At 55.2% G+C, this 18,839-nt stretch overlaps 6 protein-coding genes across 6 annotated transcripts; 2 read left to right on the top strand and 4 right to left on the bottom strand.

Annotated features, from left to right (window-relative positions):
* Nucleotides 1–184: 184 nt before the first annotated feature.
* Nucleotides 185–2,555, bottom strand: SETTUDRAFT_165777 (uncharacterized protein). The gene is made up of 2 exons (XM_008032582.1): nucleotides 1,180–2,555; nucleotides 185–1,129 (listed from the first exon to the last, which is right to left on the bottom strand). Exons 1-2 carry the CDS (start codon nucleotides 2,499–2,501, stop codon nucleotides 496–498), a joined length of 1,956 nt encoding a protein of 651 aa, XP_008030773.1. The 5' UTR covers nucleotides 2,502–2,555; the 3' UTR covers nucleotides 185–495.
* A 1,578-nt stretch (nucleotides 2,556–4,133) lies between these two features.
* Nucleotides 4,134–6,963, bottom strand: SETTUDRAFT_23637 (glycoside hydrolase family 3 protein; the record flags this gene model as incomplete). Its single annotated transcript, XM_008032401.1, has 4 exons — nucleotides 4,134–6,046; nucleotides 6,158–6,373; nucleotides 6,429–6,806; nucleotides 6,858–6,963. The coding sequence occupies 4 exons, from the start codon at nucleotides 6,961–6,963 to the stop codon at nucleotides 4,134–4,136; spliced, it is 2,613 nt and encodes an 870-aa protein (XP_008030592.1).
* Nucleotides 6,964–10,349: 3,386 nt separating this feature from the next.
* SETTUDRAFT_98770 (uncharacterized protein) lies at nucleotides 10,350–11,540 on the bottom strand (the record flags this gene model as incomplete). The annotated part of the gene is made up of 2 exons (XM_008032581.1): nucleotides 10,350–11,272; nucleotides 11,324–11,540. The coding sequence occupies 2 exons, from the start codon at nucleotides 11,538–11,540 to the stop codon at nucleotides 10,350–10,352; spliced, it is 1,140 nt and encodes a 379-aa protein (XP_008030772.1).
* Nucleotides 11,541–12,952: 1,412 nt separating this feature from the next.
* SETTUDRAFT_174028 (uncharacterized protein) lies at nucleotides 12,953–13,972 on the bottom strand. Its single transcript, XM_008032580.1, has 2 exons — nucleotides 13,900–13,972; nucleotides 12,953–13,717 (listed from the first exon to the last, which is right to left on the bottom strand). The coding sequence occupies exons 1-2, from the start codon at nucleotides 13,951–13,953 to the stop codon at nucleotides 13,076–13,078; spliced, it is 696 nt and encodes a 231-aa protein (XP_008030771.1). The 5' UTR covers nucleotides 13,954–13,972; the 3' UTR covers nucleotides 12,953–13,075.
* A 291-nt stretch (nucleotides 13,973–14,263) lies between these two features.
* Nucleotides 14,264–16,954, top strand: SETTUDRAFT_122821 (uncharacterized protein). Its single transcript, XM_008032579.1, has 5 exons — nucleotides 14,264–14,500; nucleotides 14,564–15,173; nucleotides 15,221–15,976; nucleotides 16,027–16,336; nucleotides 16,386–16,954. Exons 1-5 carry the CDS (start codon nucleotides 14,273–14,275, stop codon nucleotides 16,495–16,497), a joined length of 2,016 nt encoding a protein of 671 aa, XP_008030770.1. The 5' UTR covers nucleotides 14,264–14,272; the 3' UTR covers nucleotides 16,498–16,954.
* A 266-nt stretch (nucleotides 16,955–17,220) lies between these two features.
* On the top strand, nucleotides 17,221–18,628 carry SETTUDRAFT_122818 (uncharacterized protein; the record flags this gene model as incomplete). The annotated part of the gene is made up of 3 exons (XM_008032578.1): nucleotides 17,221–17,446; nucleotides 17,509–17,808; nucleotides 17,870–18,628. The coding sequence occupies 3 exons, from the start codon at nucleotides 17,221–17,223 to the stop codon at nucleotides 18,352–18,354; spliced, it is 1,011 nt and encodes a 336-aa protein (XP_008030769.1). The 3' UTR covers nucleotides 18,355–18,628.
* Between the last annotated feature and the right edge of the window lie 211 nt (nucleotides 18,629–18,839).

Here is an 18,839-nt window from a genome sequence, read left to right as displayed (position 1 = left end):
ATTAGATAATATGTTCTGGTTATAATACAGTGGACATTACTTGTCTCATTAACCAAACTGCGTAAACATCAGATTGTGTCACGTGCCGACGCGTTGATTGAGCACCAAGCCAACTGCGCACCAGATATACCGCAGTCACATTCTTCGTGTACAGCCAGAGATTGAGAAAAAGCAACCGTGGAGTGAAGAATGGATTACGATATACAAGACCGTCTGGTAGCGCATGCGAGACGTACTTATAGCTCAACGGACAACTATATACGCAATGATCTGTATCCAAATCCATCTTTCCCTCCCTCCCATGTCCCAAGGTATCCACCTCCCAAGACGATGATTTACGCCAAACAATCGCTCCAGAAAATGCTGTTGGAGAAGGGAAGATAATAAAACAAACAATTACAAAACTGTGGCCCAAGAACATTACCAACAGTCTGGTGGCTTGGCGAAGGGGTAGGTAGAGTTGCAGGAGCGCAAGATCCTGCTGTCACATGTACCTTATGACTGTATTGTTTCGCCTTCAGGATTTGGTGTCTGCTGCTCTGCGGTTGAAGAATCCGCCTCTGGGGCTGGAGCAGCAGCCTCAACTGGCTCGTGAGGCGCTTCTTCAGCGGCAGCTTCTTCCGTCGCTTGCTCCGCATGTTCAGACTCCTTTGGAGCCTCTTCCTCGGCCTTGTGCTCTTCATCGTCGTGTCCGTTGGTCACGGCCGCCTTGGCCTTTGCCGCAACGTCCTCAACCTTCTTCTTGCCCTTTTGTAGAGTGTTCGGTTTGGCTGCGGCGGGGGCTTTGTGCGGTACAGGGGCTGGCTTGTCGTGGGTCTTGCTGGAGCTTGCCGCTGTTGGGCGCATCATACGCTCGAGGAAACCGCCTTTGGGTGCGGAACCGACATTCGAAGCACGAGATTCTGGTCGCTTTGGCGCACTAGGGGCAACTGAAGGTCGCGCGGCCTTGGGAGCGGCGGGTTTGGACGGTGGAGCGCGTGTGGTAGTGGAAGGTTTCCGTGCGGTCGGCTTTGATTCTTCGCCATGCTTAGCAGCCGAGGCCGCAGTCGGCGCGGTCAGGCGAGAGGGCAGACCAACGGGGCGTGTGGGAGACTTGGGAGCTGGCTTCTTGAAGCCGGTTGGCGAGGTGCTAGATCTGTGTCAGCGCCTTGTATGGTCCAGGAACGTGACTATACATACCTTTTGCGAGAAGCGGGTGCGGCGGGCTTCGGTGCAGCGGGCTTCTTGCTCTCTGTGGGTGGTGTGGGAGATTTGGCCTTTGATGCTGCGCTAGCTGTAGGGGCGGCAGCGGAGGAAGCAGGGCGTAGAGACGTGCGACTGGTCTTCTTTGCAACCGGAGCTTTGGGAGCGGGAGTGGGAGCCTTTACAGCTGGCGCTTTGACGGGCTCCTTGAGAGGGGCTGGCTTCGACACCTTGGGGGCTGGGCTGGGCTTCACAGCTGGTGTGGCCGCCTTGGGTTTCGGAGGTGTCTTGGGTCCGGTCTTTGGGAGAGGGCTCTTCACGGCTGTGGAGGGTGCCTTTGAAGCTTTGGCAGTAGAAATTGTCGAAGGCTTCTTGGTCTCAGGCTTCTTCGCTGTAGAAGCTCCGTTTGTCTTGAGCTTGCTGTCAGCGGCTTTCGGGGCCTCTGGTGCCGGAGTTGCGTCCGGTGCAGCCTCGCCTTGGGCTTCAACAACCGCCTTGTCGGCTGAGGGTGCAGAAGCAGACTCGGCAGCAACAGGAGTCTCGTCTGCAATTGCAGCTTCCGCGACAGCAGCCTCGTCTGCGACAGCAGCTTCTTCGATGGCGGCCTCCTCAGCAGCAGGGATGTCCTCCTTGACAGCAGCTTCCTCTGTAGGGGCAGCTGGCCTCAGTGTGAGATCCTCCTGGGCACCCGTAGTAGCTTTGTCCGGGTTTTGGGCAGGCTGGGCGGGAGCCGATTCTAATGATGGCATTGGGGATGGCTCTGCGTCGTCGACGGCGGTGTCGTCGGTTTTGGGCTCTTCGGGAACTGCGGGTGCTGCTGCTGTCTCGTGTGCAGCGTCTGAGGGCTCGGAATGTTTGGCGGAAGAATCGGGCTTTGGGGCTTCGGTGGCTTCTTGTTGCTTCTCTTGTCGCTGTCGGTCGAGAGGAGCCGACAGCGAGGATTCCCTCGACGCCACCGCCTGTTCGGGCACGGCCTCAGGAATGGCCAGGCTCTTGCTGCGCTCCTCCTTCTCATCGCTGACGACCTTTTTGAGTTCGGCCACCTCGTCGGCCTGGTCCTCGCTCAGGCTGAAGCTCTCGCGGCGGTGGGCAACGGTGCTGTTGGGCTGTTGGGCGGCGGCCAGGGCCAGGGCCACTTCGGGCGGGATGTAGGCGCTCGAGGGCTCGACGGCGACAAACGAGGCGCGTACCTTTGATCGCGGACGCTCCTCGCTGTCTGCTGGGGCCGAATGGTCTACGGGGGAGCGACCGCGGGGCTCGGGCGAGGCAGAGTTGGAGTTTTCAAACATGGCGCGCAGATTGCGCACGCCGTTGGACATGGCGGCAGCAGGCGATTGCAATCGTCCGGGTGCTGTGCGGGCAGGGTGGTGTCGAGGAGAGCAACGCACGCAGGCGCAGCGATGGGATGGGATACGTATGAGAAGTGTCGGTGGTCCGCGCCTGAAACTCGGCCAATTTGTGTTTATGTACAAGCAGTGACGACTTGGTGACAGGGATTCATGGGCTCGGGGGGGTCCACTCGATGCAAACAACACTTACATGCAACGGCAGAACGCTGGCAGTGAGGATTGCAGGCCGGGGGGATGCTGGGTCCTTTTCTGATCTCGGGCAGCCTTTGGGGGGGAGGCGAGGAGGAGGAGCAGAGAGGGGAGGGTGAATGAGAACCCCTGGGGAAGCCGGTACAGGAAGGAGTCAGTCACAGGTGTGCTTTCCGGAGTGGGAGTAACCATAACGACTGGCCCAGCCCGAAAGCATCATAGCTCCAGGTGACGTCTGGCCTCGAGCTGGCCCTCGCCCTCTCGCCCTCGTCGCCCTCTGCCCTTCACAGCACAAAAAAAGCCCGCCGCTCACCACTGTACAAGCTTCCATCCATCCGCCCTGCGCTCCACGCTCCCTCCGCCGCTGCTCAATTCACCCTGAAATTACCTCATCGTAAGACGGCCCCCCTTGCGCCCTCCGACCTCATGCACTGTGCACGCCTTCTGTGCCCCCTCCCCCAACGTGTCCCGCCCCAGCTCGACTCACCATTGACAGTGCTCTCGCTCGCTCGCTCTCTCACTCATACACGCTCTCTGTCTTTGATTGGGCTCCCGAAACAGGACAGCTGCCAACGGCTGCTCAGCTCCGAAAATAACACTGACTACATGCTACCACGACTACATGCCGTAGTAGTAAGAGCTCCCCGCGCGACACGTCAGGGATGAAGAAGCGCGAGTCAAGCCAATCACGTCGCACACGGGCATGAATCCATCGCAATCTCCCCTGGCCCTCAGCCAATCACGACCATCGGTTGAGGACACTTTCCACCACCACTACCCTCCCCCCTTCGCTCCCGTCGCCTCGCGTCGGCCGACGACCCCTAAATTATATGAATTAGGCTATGGTTCATGTCATGGATCCTGGACCACCTGTCAACGTCACCTCGTGATTTGAAGCTCGTCGAAATGACGTTTTGATTTGCTTTTAATTCGCGGGGCAGCCCAAAAAGGCTTCTTTGCTGCTTTCGGCCTACCGCGAGGTTTCCTCCGTGGTAACCATAGCAATAGTGCCCAGCCAAACACCCGTCTCTCGTTATGCATTGAGAAGAAAATGCTGACCAGTCCCAACAGCCCAGCTTTTGCATCCATGTGCCCAGACGGCTGGGACTCTCGGGCTGCACTTTTGCTGAATGGTAAGAAAAAAATAGGGGAAGTTATACGGGCTGCGCATCAAGTTGAATGCTCGTATATGAAGTATTAATTTTGTCACGTCTCGCCTTCATCACGTCATAGCTTCTGGTGTTACATAAAGGGGGCGTGGAATAAAGCAACGACACAAGATGCACGTCTGGAATGCAGCGTCAAACATGGACCAATAATGGACATGGCAACTAACATCAACATTAAACACTAGAGGTATCAATATCAGCCGTACCGAAATCCCGCTCATGTCATGTCAATCGACCGACGTCTTCAAACCGGGCTCTTCTGGTTTCCCGCACAGCTCTTCGTCGCCGTACCACACCTCAAATGCAGGTCATCTGAAGATCCGCCAATCCAAACCCCATAGTCGCCACTGACGGCCGGAACGACCCAATTCTGCGACACGACATCCCAAACGCTAAGATCCTTCCTCGTGACCCTCATCTTGAGCGTCTGGCTAGCTCCGGCCTGCAGCGTCGATGTCTTGGCAAAGTCGCGGAGCTGCACAATCGGCGTGTCGACGGTGCTCTGGCTGGGGAACTGCACGTACAGCTGCGCAACGGCCTTGCCCGCACGGCTTCCCGTGTTGGTCACCGTGACAGAAACATCGTATGCGACGTCGAAAAGCGCGGGGTTGCCTCCCTGGGCACCGCCTGCTGCGGGGCCAGCCTTCTGCTCGTTGGAGTAGCCAGCAGGGTAGGGATATGTCGAAGGCGAGCTTCCAGTCTTGGCCGCATCGTCGGCGTCTTTCTTGTCGAGGAAAGAGTACAGGTAGCGCCAGATGCGGTTGAAGTTGTCGGGCCAGTATGCCTCGGACGCCGGCGGGATGGTGGTCGAGTACGCCGGCGTGCTGCCCTTGGCTGGGCGCGTGGGAGGCGTAGCCGTGAGCGGCGTAACGGGGGTAATGGTGGCACCGGAAAAGGAGAAGTTGGTGTAGCTGAGGCCGTGACCAAAGGCATAGCGAGGCGTGATGTTCGCTTTGTGGAAGTGGCGGTAGTCGATGTAGAGACCCTCGGTAAACGTGTCCTGGGGCTGGCCAAGCTGGTATCCAACGAGGTTCACAGAGTCGGGGTAGTCGCTCTCGGACATGGGCAGAGTGTAGGGCAAGTGACCAGATGGAGACACGTCGCCGTAGAGCACCTGCATCAGCGAGTTTCCGGCTTCTTGGCCTGGCAGATGGGCGAAGACGATTGCCTTGACCGACGGCAGATCGTACCATTCGTTCATGAGAATGGGGCCGACGGTGTGCACGACGACAACGACGTTCGAGTACTTGGCTGCGACATCTTTGGTGAGCTTGTCGCCATTGTGCCACAGGTTCAGGTTGGCCGAAGTGCGGTCTCCGGGGTTGCCCTCAACCGTGATGTAGTTCTCTCCCGAGTCGGCCGTCACAAAGACAACAGCAGTGTCGTTTGGCGACGGGTTCGAGTTTCCGGGGAACGAATCGGTGTTGAAGAACTGGTAGTTGGCGCCGCGAGCCTTGAAGCCATCAATGGGTGAGTCCATGTATGGGTAACGAGCACTGCCGCTTCCCCAGCCCATACCCAAGGTGCCCTTGTTGCAGCCCTGGTCGTTACACGAGTTGATACCGTCTGGGTTCTTCTCGGCATCGGTTCCGAAAATCTTGAGACTGGCACTAGAGGCTAGGGGAAGGATGTTGTCGCTGTTCTTCAGCAGGGTAATGGCATCGCGAGCTACTTCACGCGCAGCTTCGGCGTGGTTACCCTGGACATTGACAAACTCGTTGACGATTCCCGACGGCGAGATGAGAGCGCCAGGGTAGAGCGGACCCTCTGCGTTCTGGGTGTTGGTATCGAAGTTGGGGCGTGGGTAGTTCTGGTCCTGGCCCATCTGGAAGTAGGTCGCTAGGATGCGTGTCACGGCATCGTTCAAGCGGTCCACGGGGAGCGAGCCGTTGAGCACGGAGCGGCTCTGCTCGTACATCCAGTACGAGGTTCCCAGCACAAGTGGAATGTCGTTGCGATCTCCCGGCATCGACATGTCCAAGCCTGCGAGCGCTGAGCTGACACCGGAGATCTGGGCTAGCCAGTCAGACATGACGAAGCCCTGGAAACCAAGCTCGTCCTTGAGGATGCCGTTGATCAGGTAGCTATTCTGTGCGCAAGCACTTCCGTTAACAGCGTTGTAGGCAATCATGACGGAGCCAACACCCGAACGCACACCTGTGTAACATGGTTAGCTTTGGTGTATCTTGCTTGGCGGCTTCATATTAACGTAGTGTCACTGGGTAAGTTCTCCGCAGAAGTCTCAAACAAGTCGAAATGATAGCTTACCCTCTGCAAACGGCCAGAGATAGAGCTCGTGCAGCGTGCGGTCGTCGAGGTTGGACGAAATGCCTGGCTTGACAAGGTTCCACATGCGGTACATTTCCTGCTCGTTCGCAATCAAGTGCTTGATGGTAGCAATGACGCCGGTGCTTTGGATGCCTTCAATGGATAACGCGCCTCCAAACGCCTGGAGAACGGGGTCTGCGCCAAACCCTTCCCAGTCTGCAATTCTTGTAAGCACGCTGCTGCTCAGACGTGTGGTCTTCCAAATACGTACTTCTGCCACCTCGCGGCTTGCGTCCGAGAGGGCCTACGCTTGGTCCCAAGTGCACATTCACTCCTTTTCCGCGGAACTCCTCTCCTATGGCGACTCCACGTCGGTGCATGAGGTCTTTGTCCCATGTAGCTCCGACTGTGATGCCTGCTGGGAAAGCAGTGTTGTGGTCGCTGTTTCTGAGGCCCAACGGACCATCCTGCAAGCAAAGCTGGGGAATGCCTACTCTCAGGGCACTGCCGGTATTTCCTACACAGCGGCCCATGAAGATTCCTGTTCCAGCCGTGAGATTGGCCTTTTCAGCCAGTGTCATGTTGGACACGAGCAGAGAGGCCTTTCGGTAGCTCTCGCTCCAGTCCGACACCCATCCACCATGAGGAGCTTGCAAACGGTTAGTGTCACAAGAACAGAGCGAATGATCCAACAACATACCTGGATAATAAGGTGCAGCAACATAGCCGCTAGGCACAGGATCGCGCTGTTGGATAGCGGCTCCCGCGGCGAGGCCGGAAAGCGCCAACAAGAGAAGTGATGCCATGATGGATTGATGGATGAAAGAGCGACTCGCAGCAACAAAAAGAATGTCGTGCAGACAAAAAGCGTCCGCAGGAGAAGGTGCGAGATATGGGTTTGGTGCGAATGCCCGAACCAAAGGGTCAACCAACGAGACTTGGACGACTGACAGCCTTGTCAATGGCAATGCCCAACTCCTCGACGGACCAACATGGCTCATGGGCTATATAGTCAGCCTTTGAAGCCCACCCCGCCCCCGCCCCCCGCCAGCTGACGAGGCTTCCGCCCTTGCTACCATAACAGAGTCGACGCTAGTTGTGGCGTTCTGGTAATAGCGATGGACATGCAAAGGACGCGACGCACACAAATAGACATATGCCCGAGCAGGATTGGCCTGTCTGCCGGGGTCGAGATTGGGCCGGGTAATGATCGGTTCGCTCGGGGAGCGGCTGACCAGGGTTGCGCAACATGCGCATCCCCTGGACCGGTACAGAGTGCATGTGAGCAATAGGAGCGTGTGATAACATCAGAGTCCTCTTTTGAAGCGATTTGCCGTCGCCTGGATCGTAATGCTTGTTTTTTTGTGTAATGTGCTGATTCCTCCAGGACTATGCTGTGTCCGACTTTGGACTCGGCCTCTGCCTCTGATTCAGCTCCTCCTCACATGACATGCCGTAAAAGTCCAGTGTGGGTACCACATCATAAACAAATATCTTGGAGGTTTTCTGCGTCGGGTCAATTCAATATGCGCATTCCTCGATCCATCAATGCAGTCCGGTGTATCTATGTACGTCGAGTAGTCTATCTCGTTTCCACGCGCCGGGCTTCAGCTCGGCAGTCAGCCACCAGACTCGCACTGCAGCACTTCCATTGGGTAGTCTGCTCTTTGAGGCGTGACCCGACACCTTTGCATGCATTTGCAGCGGGCGGTCCAGGGATGGGTCGATCGGCCGCACTTGCGGGGTGTGTGCATTCCACCAACGACCAAGGAGCCTGACTGGAGCAGATAAGTAGTAGCTCAAGAGATGGCCCCAGGAACCAAACGGCTAGTGGCTTGGAAGGAAATTTCCCCTTTCTGATTCCGCCTACACCGTTTCCGTATGCTTCTCCGTTACACCCCGTCGACGCATGACTTCATTCTTCAATCTCCACACCTTGTATATATATTGATCCATGTCCATACATACATAGATACAATGATGAGGGCCTGGGATCTTTATATCGAAAAAAAAATCCCTCCTCTTTGCATCATCATGTAGGTGACACTAAATCCCGACCTTTCCGATTCCCTCGATTCAGTAGCGCCAAGGTACCCTATCTATCTATCATGTATGTCGTGTAAATATTTCTCTCTCTCCTTGTCACATGCGCGTTTGCATGCCAAACTTTGATCCGGGGTATGTGGGGGAGGGGGGAGGTAAGGAATGCAAGACTGCTCCGCGGTAATTATGTTTTTGCAGCAATCACGGTCTTGCGGATTGGCGTTGTCGCCGCGGGGAGTTGATTTCTCTCTCTCTCTCTCTCTTGGATCCTGATGGCTGGCTGGTTGTGCAGCGACGTGATGGATTTGGGGATTCAGTAAGAGATGCTCCGTGGAGTGCGAAGTAGGAATACCTATATAAGTAGCGGAGGAAGTATATTGGTTTTGATAACGGATGTGGGTGAATCCGAAGGGATTTGTAAAACTCAATTGGGTTGGATTTTCTAGGATTCAGGAAACAGGAATAATTTCAACGTGTACCCCCACGGTTTTTTTTCCTTCTCCTTGGCTGGGAGAAAGAATGACATAAGTACCAATACACTCGATTTCCGCTCCATGTACCTAAGTACCGTAGCGCCAAGACTCTTCAACCCATCACCACTAATAAAAATGCCTACATACCCTCCCTCCATCCCTCCCTTTCACCGTGCTCTTTTTTTTAATAATTACTTTACGAACACCCCCCATCAACACAACTATTCTCCCAAAACTCTATCACAATCTCACATGCTCCCTCACACACTGGCCCCTTCTTCCAAGTCTGCCCCTTGCAACACATGGATGCAACTATGCCCATCTCTCGTCACATGACCGGCATTCATATTGACTCCCCAAAAAACACACCATCGTGGCCAACACAGACTAATCTCTAGATTTTTCATACAACCCAACCAGACCTATATTCCTAGTAGGGATATTATCCCTAACACAATGTGCTGGTGTCGATGTAACACGCATGTCAACTCCAGGCTACATACGACTAAGACTATCTATCTACTACATATGCGTGACTTTCAGTGCTGGAATTGTATTTGTAGATTTGTGACGTATCTCTGGTATTTGCCCTCGATGAGGTGTAAAAGGATGACTCGGGCTTGACACGATGGTATTTCCATGCTTCGGCTATTTGTCGCGGATAGCAGTGCAGCGTGTACAGCGGATGAGGTTTCGCGCGCGCGAGTGGAGCTTGTCGGGGGTTCTGGAGAGAGATATGCTTGAGGATGATGGGAAGATATGATTTCACGAAGCGATTGTTGAGATTAAAGAATAGCACAGGTCCTCGTGCTCAGGTGGCCGGTCGAAGATGCATGGTAAGCGGAGTGTTCCATGTCTGATTCACGACGACAAATTCTGGAGATGTTAGAGTGTGTAGTCACAATCGCTGACAGTCATGTATGGTATGAATGAGGTACGACAAGACCATCACCAGACCACTCATGTCCCATACCCAGTCCTCAAGCCCTGAGTACGCGTCGCCCGCCTAGACCAGGATACCATGTATCCGCAGCGATATCTCCGTCGAGACCGTACTATCCATACATATTTCCTCAACACACAAGCACCACATGCACATCACACGGCGAGAAAATGGAAATGAAGACCGTCATTTCATTATGCAAATACATTACATTCATCCGTCGTGTTGTCCCCGCCGCACGCCACATCAAGTATGTCAGACTCCAGCTGTGCATTTCGAAAAGCCCGCTCGAACTAAGTTACATTGGAAGAGCGGAAAGAAAAGGAGAAGAAGAAAAAGGAAAGGGTCGTTACCGCAATGCATGGAAACTAGCATGTGTAGAAGCAGGAAAGTATCGCATGTGTAGAGCAGGAAAGCAGCGCGTGTAGAAGAAGCAAAGGTATAGGGGGGCTTTTTTCTCGCTTTTTCTATTGGTACAAGGACGGAAATGTCATGGTCGTGTTGTGGCTTGCGATGGGGCGTGGGCAGGCGAGTTGGTTGCGTTGGCGAGGAAGCGCGGAAACGGGTGGCTGCATCGAGCAAACACATTGATGGCGGGGAAGCGTGGGGAATGCGGACACGGAATACATGGCGTCGATGGGGTGAGCTGGGTTCGAGGGTGGGTACCCAAGGATGTGTTGATGTGCTTCCGATGCATACTTTTCAAGATCGAGTCTGATATGCATAAGCCAAGTTAGGCCTGGTCGGCATCGTTGAATGTCGGAAGTGTGACATCCTCGTTAGCGCCGAAACGAAAGGCCTCATAGTCGATCAAATCAGGCATGTTCGTGGAGAATCCGTCCATCATGATGTTTGAGATGTCGTTAGAGAGACCAGAATCATTGAACAGATGTGTATTGTCGAGCATATACGCATCGTTCTGGCTGTGGGGTACTTGGTCTGACAAAAGGCCAGTGAGCCCATCGTAGAATGGATTATGCTCGTAGTTAGGAACGGGGGTAGTGGTTGAGTAGCTCTCAGGCATGTACTTGTCTACACGAGAAGGGCCAATCTTGTGCGCATTAGCAATGTCTTGGTCGAGACTTGCCCTGTTGCCTGTGTCTCTAGCTGCCTGTCGCTTCGCTCGGCGCTTGTTACGTGCAAGTAAGCGAGCCTCAACTGCCTTCGAAGAATCTTGTGTCGCTGCGGTAGCGGGGATATTCTTCTCCAAGGACGAGCTGAGCGACTGTCCAAGGAAGGTTTGTGAGGTGGCATTGGTGTTAGGAATGAACTTCGTAGCGTATCCCATGGACTGAACGTATGTGATAATGTCCTCGACGGAGAGTGCTACATCGACTTGTACCGTACCAGCAAATGCGGATTCGGAACCGATGTTTCGAGAGATCGTTGGATCGCCCTCTTCGTCGACACTGAGAGTCCATCCGTGGATCTCCAGATATGAGGCGGGATCAGGCAAGTTGAGGTAAGGACAGATGAGGCTGAAGAAGTGGTCAAGCGGAGCTTGATCTTTGCCAATCTGATCACGGATAGTGGACCAGGCCTTCGTCATCAAAGACCAAAGTGACTTGTTCGGATCCGCCTCCCATAGAAGGCCAATGAGGTTCGAAAGTTTCTTCATAGGCCATTGCTTGAAGATAGGGATTGTGATGTAGTAGCCTGTAATTTTCACATTAGCTTATAGCATGTTTCAAAGTGATGTCAACTTACAGCGAAATCCGACAAAGGCGTTAAGGGCTTTCCTCGCTTTCTCTGGAGTGGGAGGCCGCCCGCTCACAGCTGGAGGTGCGAGTAATAGCTTAGCCGTGAATGCAGCTTGCGCAGCTGGCTCTTTGATGCAGCGCATCAATTGAACCATCTGAGCACCAGTCCGGGTTGCAAGAAATCTTGCGATTTCAGCACCGGTTGGGTCTCTTACCAGTGACATGGTGTATGGCTTGGGCGACGTAGGTGCAGGTTCGAGGAGTTATCAAAGAGCAAGCGTAACCCTCGAAACGACTTCTCGCCTCGAAACTCGCCGTCGTATCCTCGTCGTATGCTCGTCGCAGTCGCCGTCAGAGTGGAAAAAGTGAGAAACCTCAAAAGCTCCAGTGCCAAGTACGACCAAAAGAAAAGAGGACGTGTAAAAGAGAACAGCCTTTTTGTCGTTGTCGTTGTTGTTGTGTGTGACGTTGCCAAGCGCAAAGCGACGGCGGTGACGGTGGCGAGGCTAAGTAAAGCAAACGGTTCAAAGCAAGGCAAGGTGAGGCAGAAACGAGAAAGTAAAAAAAAGCCTCTCGAGTCTCTCTCTCTCTCAGTCGTCACCTTTGCTAGCTAGCAAACGGTCAGTTTCATCGCCCACTTTTCTTCGTAAAAAGATGGCTTGTTTTCTTGGGAGGGGGGTGGTGGTGGTGACGTGGGGGGGAAAGGGAGAGGGCCGTTCCTCACTCACCTATTGGCGGTGGCGTGGGGACCAAGCAAGGCAAAAAGTCGAGAGGTCGGATTCACCAGCCAAAGTTCACCTTTGCTTGCCACGTCTTGTTTGAGACTTGTGGGGCTGGGAAGGCAGGCAGCCAGTAACAGAGAGAGTGAAGTGAGATAGGATAGAACAGCAATGTTGACTTGGACAAGCAAAACTCGAGAGAACTTTTTTTGGGGGGGGGGTTTAGTCGGGATTGGGCAGTGAGAGAGCGCTTGGACTTGGATGCGGTTCGGGAACTGCCATTGAGGGCTGCGTGGGGGGGAGAAAGAGAGAGAGAGTCAGTCAGCTAGCTCTTCGTCATAGCTTCGTTATTGCACGAGAAGGCTGGGGAGTGATGAGGCAAAAAACAGGGGAAAAAAAGACGGGAGTTACCTGTGTCGGGGGAAGTGAGGTGAGAGCCTAGTGGACCCTTTTGGTGGGATTCAGCAAGCCCGAGATGCAACACTGCTGCATGTCAAGAGTGTTGGTGGTGGTATGTGCTTGGACAAGACTAGTCCATGTGCAGCGACTTGGATGGGAGAAAGAGAAGGGGGATGCAAAACGTGAATTTGTTTGGCTTTTTGTCTGCGACTTGATATTTGAGACAAAGGAAATAGGCTGACGCCACGCACGGAATAGGACTAAGACAGGTCGCTGTGATTTGATGTGTGATGCGGCACAAACGACCAAGGGTTGGGAAAGGACCCCTTGCATAAGAGACAGCGGTGGCGATACGGTAGAACCACTCGCCAATGCCCTTGGGCAAGCGCGTAGATTTTACCATGATGGGATGCGCGCCATGTGAGTATCCGATCTGCTTTTGTGGGGACGGGAAGGATTGGGCCCATCGGATATCCACTGGAATGGGTAGCGTCGACGTCTTGTATACGGGAGACCTTGCATATGTGAGCCGCACAAACGACGTGCAGCTTCAAGACATAGCTGTGATTGCACGTATGGCAGCATAACTTTGGAGTGTTTAACATACAAAACGCCTTACCTCAGGCCATACCAGAGACGCACTATGTTGTCCCGTTTGGCAGGGAATGTTGTGCGCCTTCAGACAGCGTCCAATCGCGTACTTGACCTTTCCAGTCTGCAATCCTCCCGTCGCGGATCTTGACAATGACCACCCTGACTTCTGCTCCGTCCAGATAGCATTGGTTTCCTGTGTCGCCTTCTTGGGGAGCTTCCCCGTCTGCGGCTCTAGCACCACCCCAAAGTCCCTCTGCGCCCGGGGAAGTCGAGTAGGCATCTTCACCCTCGCCAAACGTGTTGTTGGCTACATGTTGCGCCTTGTACCAAGTTTCTTCCTCGGATCCCGAGGCAATCAGCTCCGCGGTCCCGTTGATGGTCGTGCTGATTCGACTTAGCGAGGCCGTGTTGATGCCAAGGAGAAGCTCAGCCAATGATCCTGCGCGTGGCGCGGGACGGGCTGGCGATGGCGAGCGACCCGGCTGACTTAGAGTAGGCGGCCGATGAGATATCCAGTCGTGCACCAGGAGAGAGACAAGCGAGTTTGATTCCAGGTTGAGCGTCTTGCGCGACGAAGAGGGTGTTGTCATGATGATGATGGGAGTGGAAGAGTAGGGCGTGCTAGGCAGATAGGTGTAGTTCATCAGGGAGACATGGGGAATGTTGTCCGCGCACGTTGCAAGATGAAGCTGTTGTCATCCATCAGAATCGGCAGAAATGAGAGAGAGAGAGATGGTGCAAAGTCGAAATATGACAGAATGGAAATTAGAACATGTGATACAAGGAGAATGCTAGAGAGGAGGGCAGCGGTAACCAGCATGCGGGGGGCGCCCTTATCAACAAGCCCATGTTGATGGAGCAGACGACTTACAAAGCGGGCATTCTGCAGGCAAGTGACGACCTCTTCTGGCAAGCTGTTGGCCATGGCGGGCGTGTGCAAGGGGGGTGGAAGAGCAGAGAAAGGGGCACGGTCCCGCAGGATAGCCCTTGAATAATGGCGATGCAGGTGGTCGACTTCTGGGGAGATTGGCTGTGGCTGCGTCTGCGAGGGCGGGCAGAGCCTGACAAGCGGGAACGATGACGTTGGGCGGGCTGATGGTCGGTGCAGCGACTCCGCCCGACGGGGTTGCGCGTCCCTTGGCCTGCACTACACGAATATCTACCACTACATACGTACATGCTCATCTATCTATGTACACGCCATCACCACCACCGCCATGACCGCCCCGCCCACGATCCCGCCCATGGACAGCTCCGACGGCTTCAATCCCGAATTCACCAGCATATCCGACCCCTCTCGGGACGGCACCGCTGCCGCCTCGCCGCGCGACGAGACAGCGCCCACGTCGCCGGAACAGCGGACTGCGCCCCACGATGCGCAGACGCAGCAGCGCGTCAGCGAGATCCTGCACTCGGACGTGGGAGTTTCGACGCTGCTGAACCGCCTCAAGGCCAGCATTGCGAGTGTCAGGGTCAGTCGAGTCGCCGCGCCCCCAGTACATTTGCAGGCGACCCCGCTTACGCATACGTGGTAGGACTTTGCCAACTTCCTCAAGCGCCGCGGCGCCCTCGAAGAAGAGCATGCGAGCAGCCTCAAGAAACTCAGTCGTCTGGGGCTCGATAATGTCCGCAAGCCCGATGCGCGCCACGAGAGTTACCAGGCGCAGTTCGAGCAGGTCCTCCATGCCAACGAGCGCATTGCCGATAATGGCACCCAGTTCGGCCTCGCCCTGCACGCCATGCAGGAAAACCTCCTGCAGCTAGCCAACAAGATGGACGGCAACCGCAAGACATGGAAGACGCAGGGCCTTGCCGCCGAGAACAAGGTGCTGGACGCCGAACGGCTGGCGGAGAAGGCAAAGGCCAAGTACGACCAGCTGGCCGAAGACCTCGACCGCGTCAAGACGGGCGACACGGGCGCCGGCAGAAAGTTTGGCCTCAAGGGCCCCAAGTCGGCCGCGCAGCACGAGGAGGACCTGCAGCGCAAGACTCAGGCTGCCGACCAGGACTATGCCTCCAAGGTGCAGACGGCCCAGGCCTTGCGCAAAGAGCTGGTGGCCACTACGCGGCCTCAGGCCGTCTCTGCGCTGCTGGACCTGATCAAGGAAACCGATGCTGCGCTCACCATGGAGATGCAGAAGTTTGGTACGTCCATCGCCTCTGACTCGGAAATGCAGCTCACACAGTGCCAGCGTCATTCAACGAGAAGCTCGTGGTCAACAACGGCCAAGTTGTGACACCCCAGCCGCTCAAGGGCAGCACCGCCCACACGCCACCCAGCATCAACCAGATCATCTACCAGATCAACAACGAGCGAGACTTTGACGAGTTTGTCTTGAGCCAGGCCAACAAAGGCCCGCTGTCCAAGGCAGAGCTACAGTACGTCAAGCATCCGACCCAGACGCCCACACGATCTCATCCGGCGCCGCCAGTGGGGACTAGTCGTCCCTCAATACAGCTGCAGACGCAGGCGCCTCCACCGTCCTTCCCACCGCCACAGCCCGACGCCAACCCTACTTCGCCCCTACAGCAAAGCGCGACACACTCGGAGCCTCCGCATCAGCCCTCCTTTGGCAGTTTCTCGCAGCCGCCGCCTTCCGCGCCGCCTCATCAACCACCACCGGCTCAGGCAGCGCCATATCCCACTTCCCCCTACTCTCCCGTGAACCAAGCGCCTTATGCACCGGCGGAATATCCGCGAGGTTCGGGCGGCCAGGCCACAGCACAGCAGACTAGCGGTGTGCTCTACAACAGCAGCCAGCCCCCAGTCAATCCCGTCTTTGGTGTCGGCCTAGATGAACTGTTCCGGCGAGACGGCTCACCCGTGCCCATGGTAGTCTACCAATGCATTCAGGCAGTAGACCTCTATGGATTGGAGGTAGAGGGCATCTATCGCATTCCAGGAACCTCGTCACATATCCAGCAAATGAAGGCTCTGTTCGACAGTGGTATGTTACGTGGACAACATGTATTGGCTGGTCACCCTAACACAAGTCAGATGCCTCGCAAGTGGACTTTCGCAATCCCGAAGCATTCCAACACGACGTCAATAGTGTGGCAGGGTTGTTGAAGCAGTTCTTCCGCGAGCTGCCAGATCCACTTCTCACGCGCGAGTTCTACAACAAGTACATCGATGCAGCACGAATCGACGACGATACCATGCGCCGAGACTCGATGCATGCTCTGATCAATGCCTTGCCCGACCCAAACTACGCCACGCTTCGTGCTATTTCCCTACATCTGCACCGAGTCCAACAGTCGTCGGAGATTAATCGCATGAGCACTGCAAACTTGGCCATCTGCTGGGCGTAAGTGAAGATGGACTGCATTGTTCTAACAACCACTGACCGTGCATAGACCATCGATAATGGGTCCTCACAAGGGCAACAACATGGCTGACGCTGGGCTGCAAGCCCGTGTTATTGTCACCATTCTCGACAACGTGCTCCAGATATTCGACGAGGACTAGACGAGCTGAAGAGCACATCGTACCAACAATGTCAGTCAAGAAAAATGGTTGGCTTGCTGCAAGTGCCACGGCTTGAACTTGATCGTACTCTGCAGCCGTCTACATGCTGTACGCACGAGACTGCATGACTGCGCTGTGGTACACACATATCGAGCTGTGGGGGGCGACGAGGAACACAGCAAGTATTGGCCGCCACTGCAAGGCCATATTGTAAATAGAACAGCCCTCCGCTGGCAACAGGGTCGGCGCCGCCAGTGTTTAATTCGGTGAGGGCTCCGTACTTGGGAGCGGGTACAATGTGTGGTGGCATCGATTGGCTGGGAAAGTTTAAGTAGACCAGATGACTGTGTGCAGGTCAGCACCGGTCGTGGCAAAGTAATGGTTAGGAGAGTTTTGCAAGCGGACGTACACGTAGAATGTGATAGGAAGATCGGCAATGCACTATGGCCGAGCACGCATTACGTAGGCACATGCAAGTGTCAGAGTGGAGACGTCCATAGCAATAGTGGGGCAACCCTTACCCCAGCTGCCAGTGCCCCGGGCGGTTCGTTGCAGCATCGCGCTAGCTAGCTCGACAGGGCAGGCTGGGGGGGAGGAGATGAGGGGAAGCTCTAGGCCGCGCACCGGACCCAAGTAACTTCCTTCCTAGCCGCTTCAAACACGCTGACATCAACCATTCTGCTCTCGACTTCACTCTCGAGCTCCTCTTCCACCGCCAACATGATGCTCTCACGTCGTGCTTGTGCAAACGTACGCGCCAGGCTCACTCCGCCACTCGTTACCAGTGTCCACGCGCGAGCTTTTGGTGCTGGGAGTGCGACACAGAGCCCGACACGAGCTCCCACACTCGCCGACATTACGCCTGACGGTGCGGCAAGTTTCAATGAGAAACAGAAGAAGTTCCGCGATGGCCTGGTGGCAGCCCAGAAGCGAAAGGAGCAAGAAGAGAGTATGTCATATGCCTCTGCAGCACAGTGAACCCCGCAAGAGGACTGACACGAGCCATTGTAGGAGAGGCGCGCGCCCGTGAGCACGAAAATGGCAAAAAGAAGGGCGGTGCACTCTCGTCGCTCATCTATGGCACGCCCGAAGGCCGCGAGCTCGACAAGGACATTGAGCGCAGCTTCTCCCAGGTCCTAGCCCGCGGCAAGTACGTCCACTCGATTGTCTTCCACGAGGTCAAGCCGGAGAATGTCGAAGAGTACACCGAGCTGGTCGGGGGCTGGTACCCGAAGATGGCCTCCATTCCCGAGAACAAGGTCCATCTCGTAGGTAGCTGGAGGACCGAAGTAGGCGACTGCAACACGTTTGGTAGGCTTTCCCACGCCTTCGTCACCCAATCTCTCGTTTATCCACTGACGAAGCCGAACAGTGCACATCTGGGAGTACCAGCGCTACGAAGGATACCACGAGTCGCGCCACAACATCCATTCCCACCCCGAGTTTCCTGCCTTTGACGCCAAACTTAAAAAGCTCATCTCCAGCAAGCGCAATTCTCTGATGCAAGAGTTTTCCTTCTGGCCGACTACACCGCCGCGTCATCTTGGTGGCATCTTCGAACTGCGCTCGTATACGCTGCATCCGGGTAATCTGCTCGAGTGGGAGACACACTGGAGACGCGGTCTAAAGGCCCGGCGAGAGGTCATGGAAGGTGTCGGTGCTTGGTTCGTTCAGATTGGCGACCTCAACACAGTACATCACCTCTGGCAGTTTGCCAATCTAGAGGAACGCAAGATACGTCGCGAACAGAGCTGGAGCGTCGAAGGGTGGGGTGAAACAGTGCACAAGACGGTGCCGCTCATCCAGACCATGAAGAGCCGGATTCTTATTCCATGCTCTTGGAGTCCTGTCGCTTGATCCACAGTTGACAAAGGCCAAACATGGCTTGTATCTTACTGCTTCACTGGGCAAAAGTAGGTTGCTTGCGTAGACAGGTCAGGCTTGTGGCTAAGCAAACTAGAGGGTCACCCTTGGCCATGCTCTAAGAGGGCGGGGTTTGCTTGGCCCATGGACCGGCGGCAGTGCTATTCCACTGCGCAAGTGCGGGGTTGCGTCACACCTGGGCATCACATTGCAATGCGATGATACGGTGGAATGTACATATATAAGTATAAAACACTTTTAGGTCACCAATTCAGGCTGCCTACCACGTCACGAGTCCAGAGATGAACCCTTGCCCCATGATCTACCCCCTTTCCGAGTGTTGAGCACGCTGGCACTGAAAACAGGCCAGAGCGACGAGTTACGTCATACATGCAGCCCCACGCTCGGACCTCTTCTCCCACGCACACGCCAACAAACAGCTTACATACATCCCTTTTGCTGCAACAACGCAACAGCCA

The sequence above is a fragment of the Exserohilum turcica genome (genome assembly GCF_000359705.1).
Source record: "Exserohilum turcica Et28A unplaced genomic scaffold SETTUscaffold_8, whole genome shotgun sequence".
In the NCBI taxonomy this organism is placed as follows: domain Eukaryota; kingdom Fungi; phylum Ascomycota; class Dothideomycetes; order Pleosporales; family Pleosporaceae; genus Exserohilum; species Exserohilum turcicum.
Note: the sequence above shows the minus strand (reverse complement) of the source record. Positions and strands in the feature narration are given on the sequence as shown.

Bases quoted from the DNA above. Each gene is read 5' to 3' on its own strand.
- SETTUDRAFT_165777 (XM_008032582.1), bottom strand. From the start codon at position 2,501: ATGTCCAACGGCGTGCGCAATCTGCGCGCCATGTTTGAAAACTCCAAC. The intron at 1,130-1,179 runs GTATGTATAGTC...ACACAGATCTAG, and splicing joins GCACCCGCTTCTCGCAAAAG to CACCTCGCCAACCGGCTTCA.
- SETTUDRAFT_174028 (XM_008032580.1), bottom strand. From the start codon at position 13,953: ATGGCCAACAGCTTGCCAGAAGAGGTCGTCACTTGCCTGCAGAATGCC. The intron at 13,718-13,899 runs GTAAGTCGTCTG...GGATGACAACAG, and splicing joins GCCTGCAGAATGCCCGCTTT to CTTCATCTTGCAACGTGCGC.
- SETTUDRAFT_122821 (XM_008032579.1), top strand. From the start codon at position 14,273: ATGGACAGCTCCGACGGCTTCAATCCCGAATTCACCAGCATATCCGAC. The intron at 14,501-14,563 runs GTCAGTCGAGTC...CATACGTGGTAG, and splicing joins CCAGCATTGCGAGTGTCAGG to GACTTTGCCAACTTCCTCAA. The intron at 15,174-15,220 runs GTACGTCCATCG...ACACAGTGCCAG, and splicing joins CATGGAGATGCAGAAGTTTG to CGTCATTCAACGAGAAGCTC.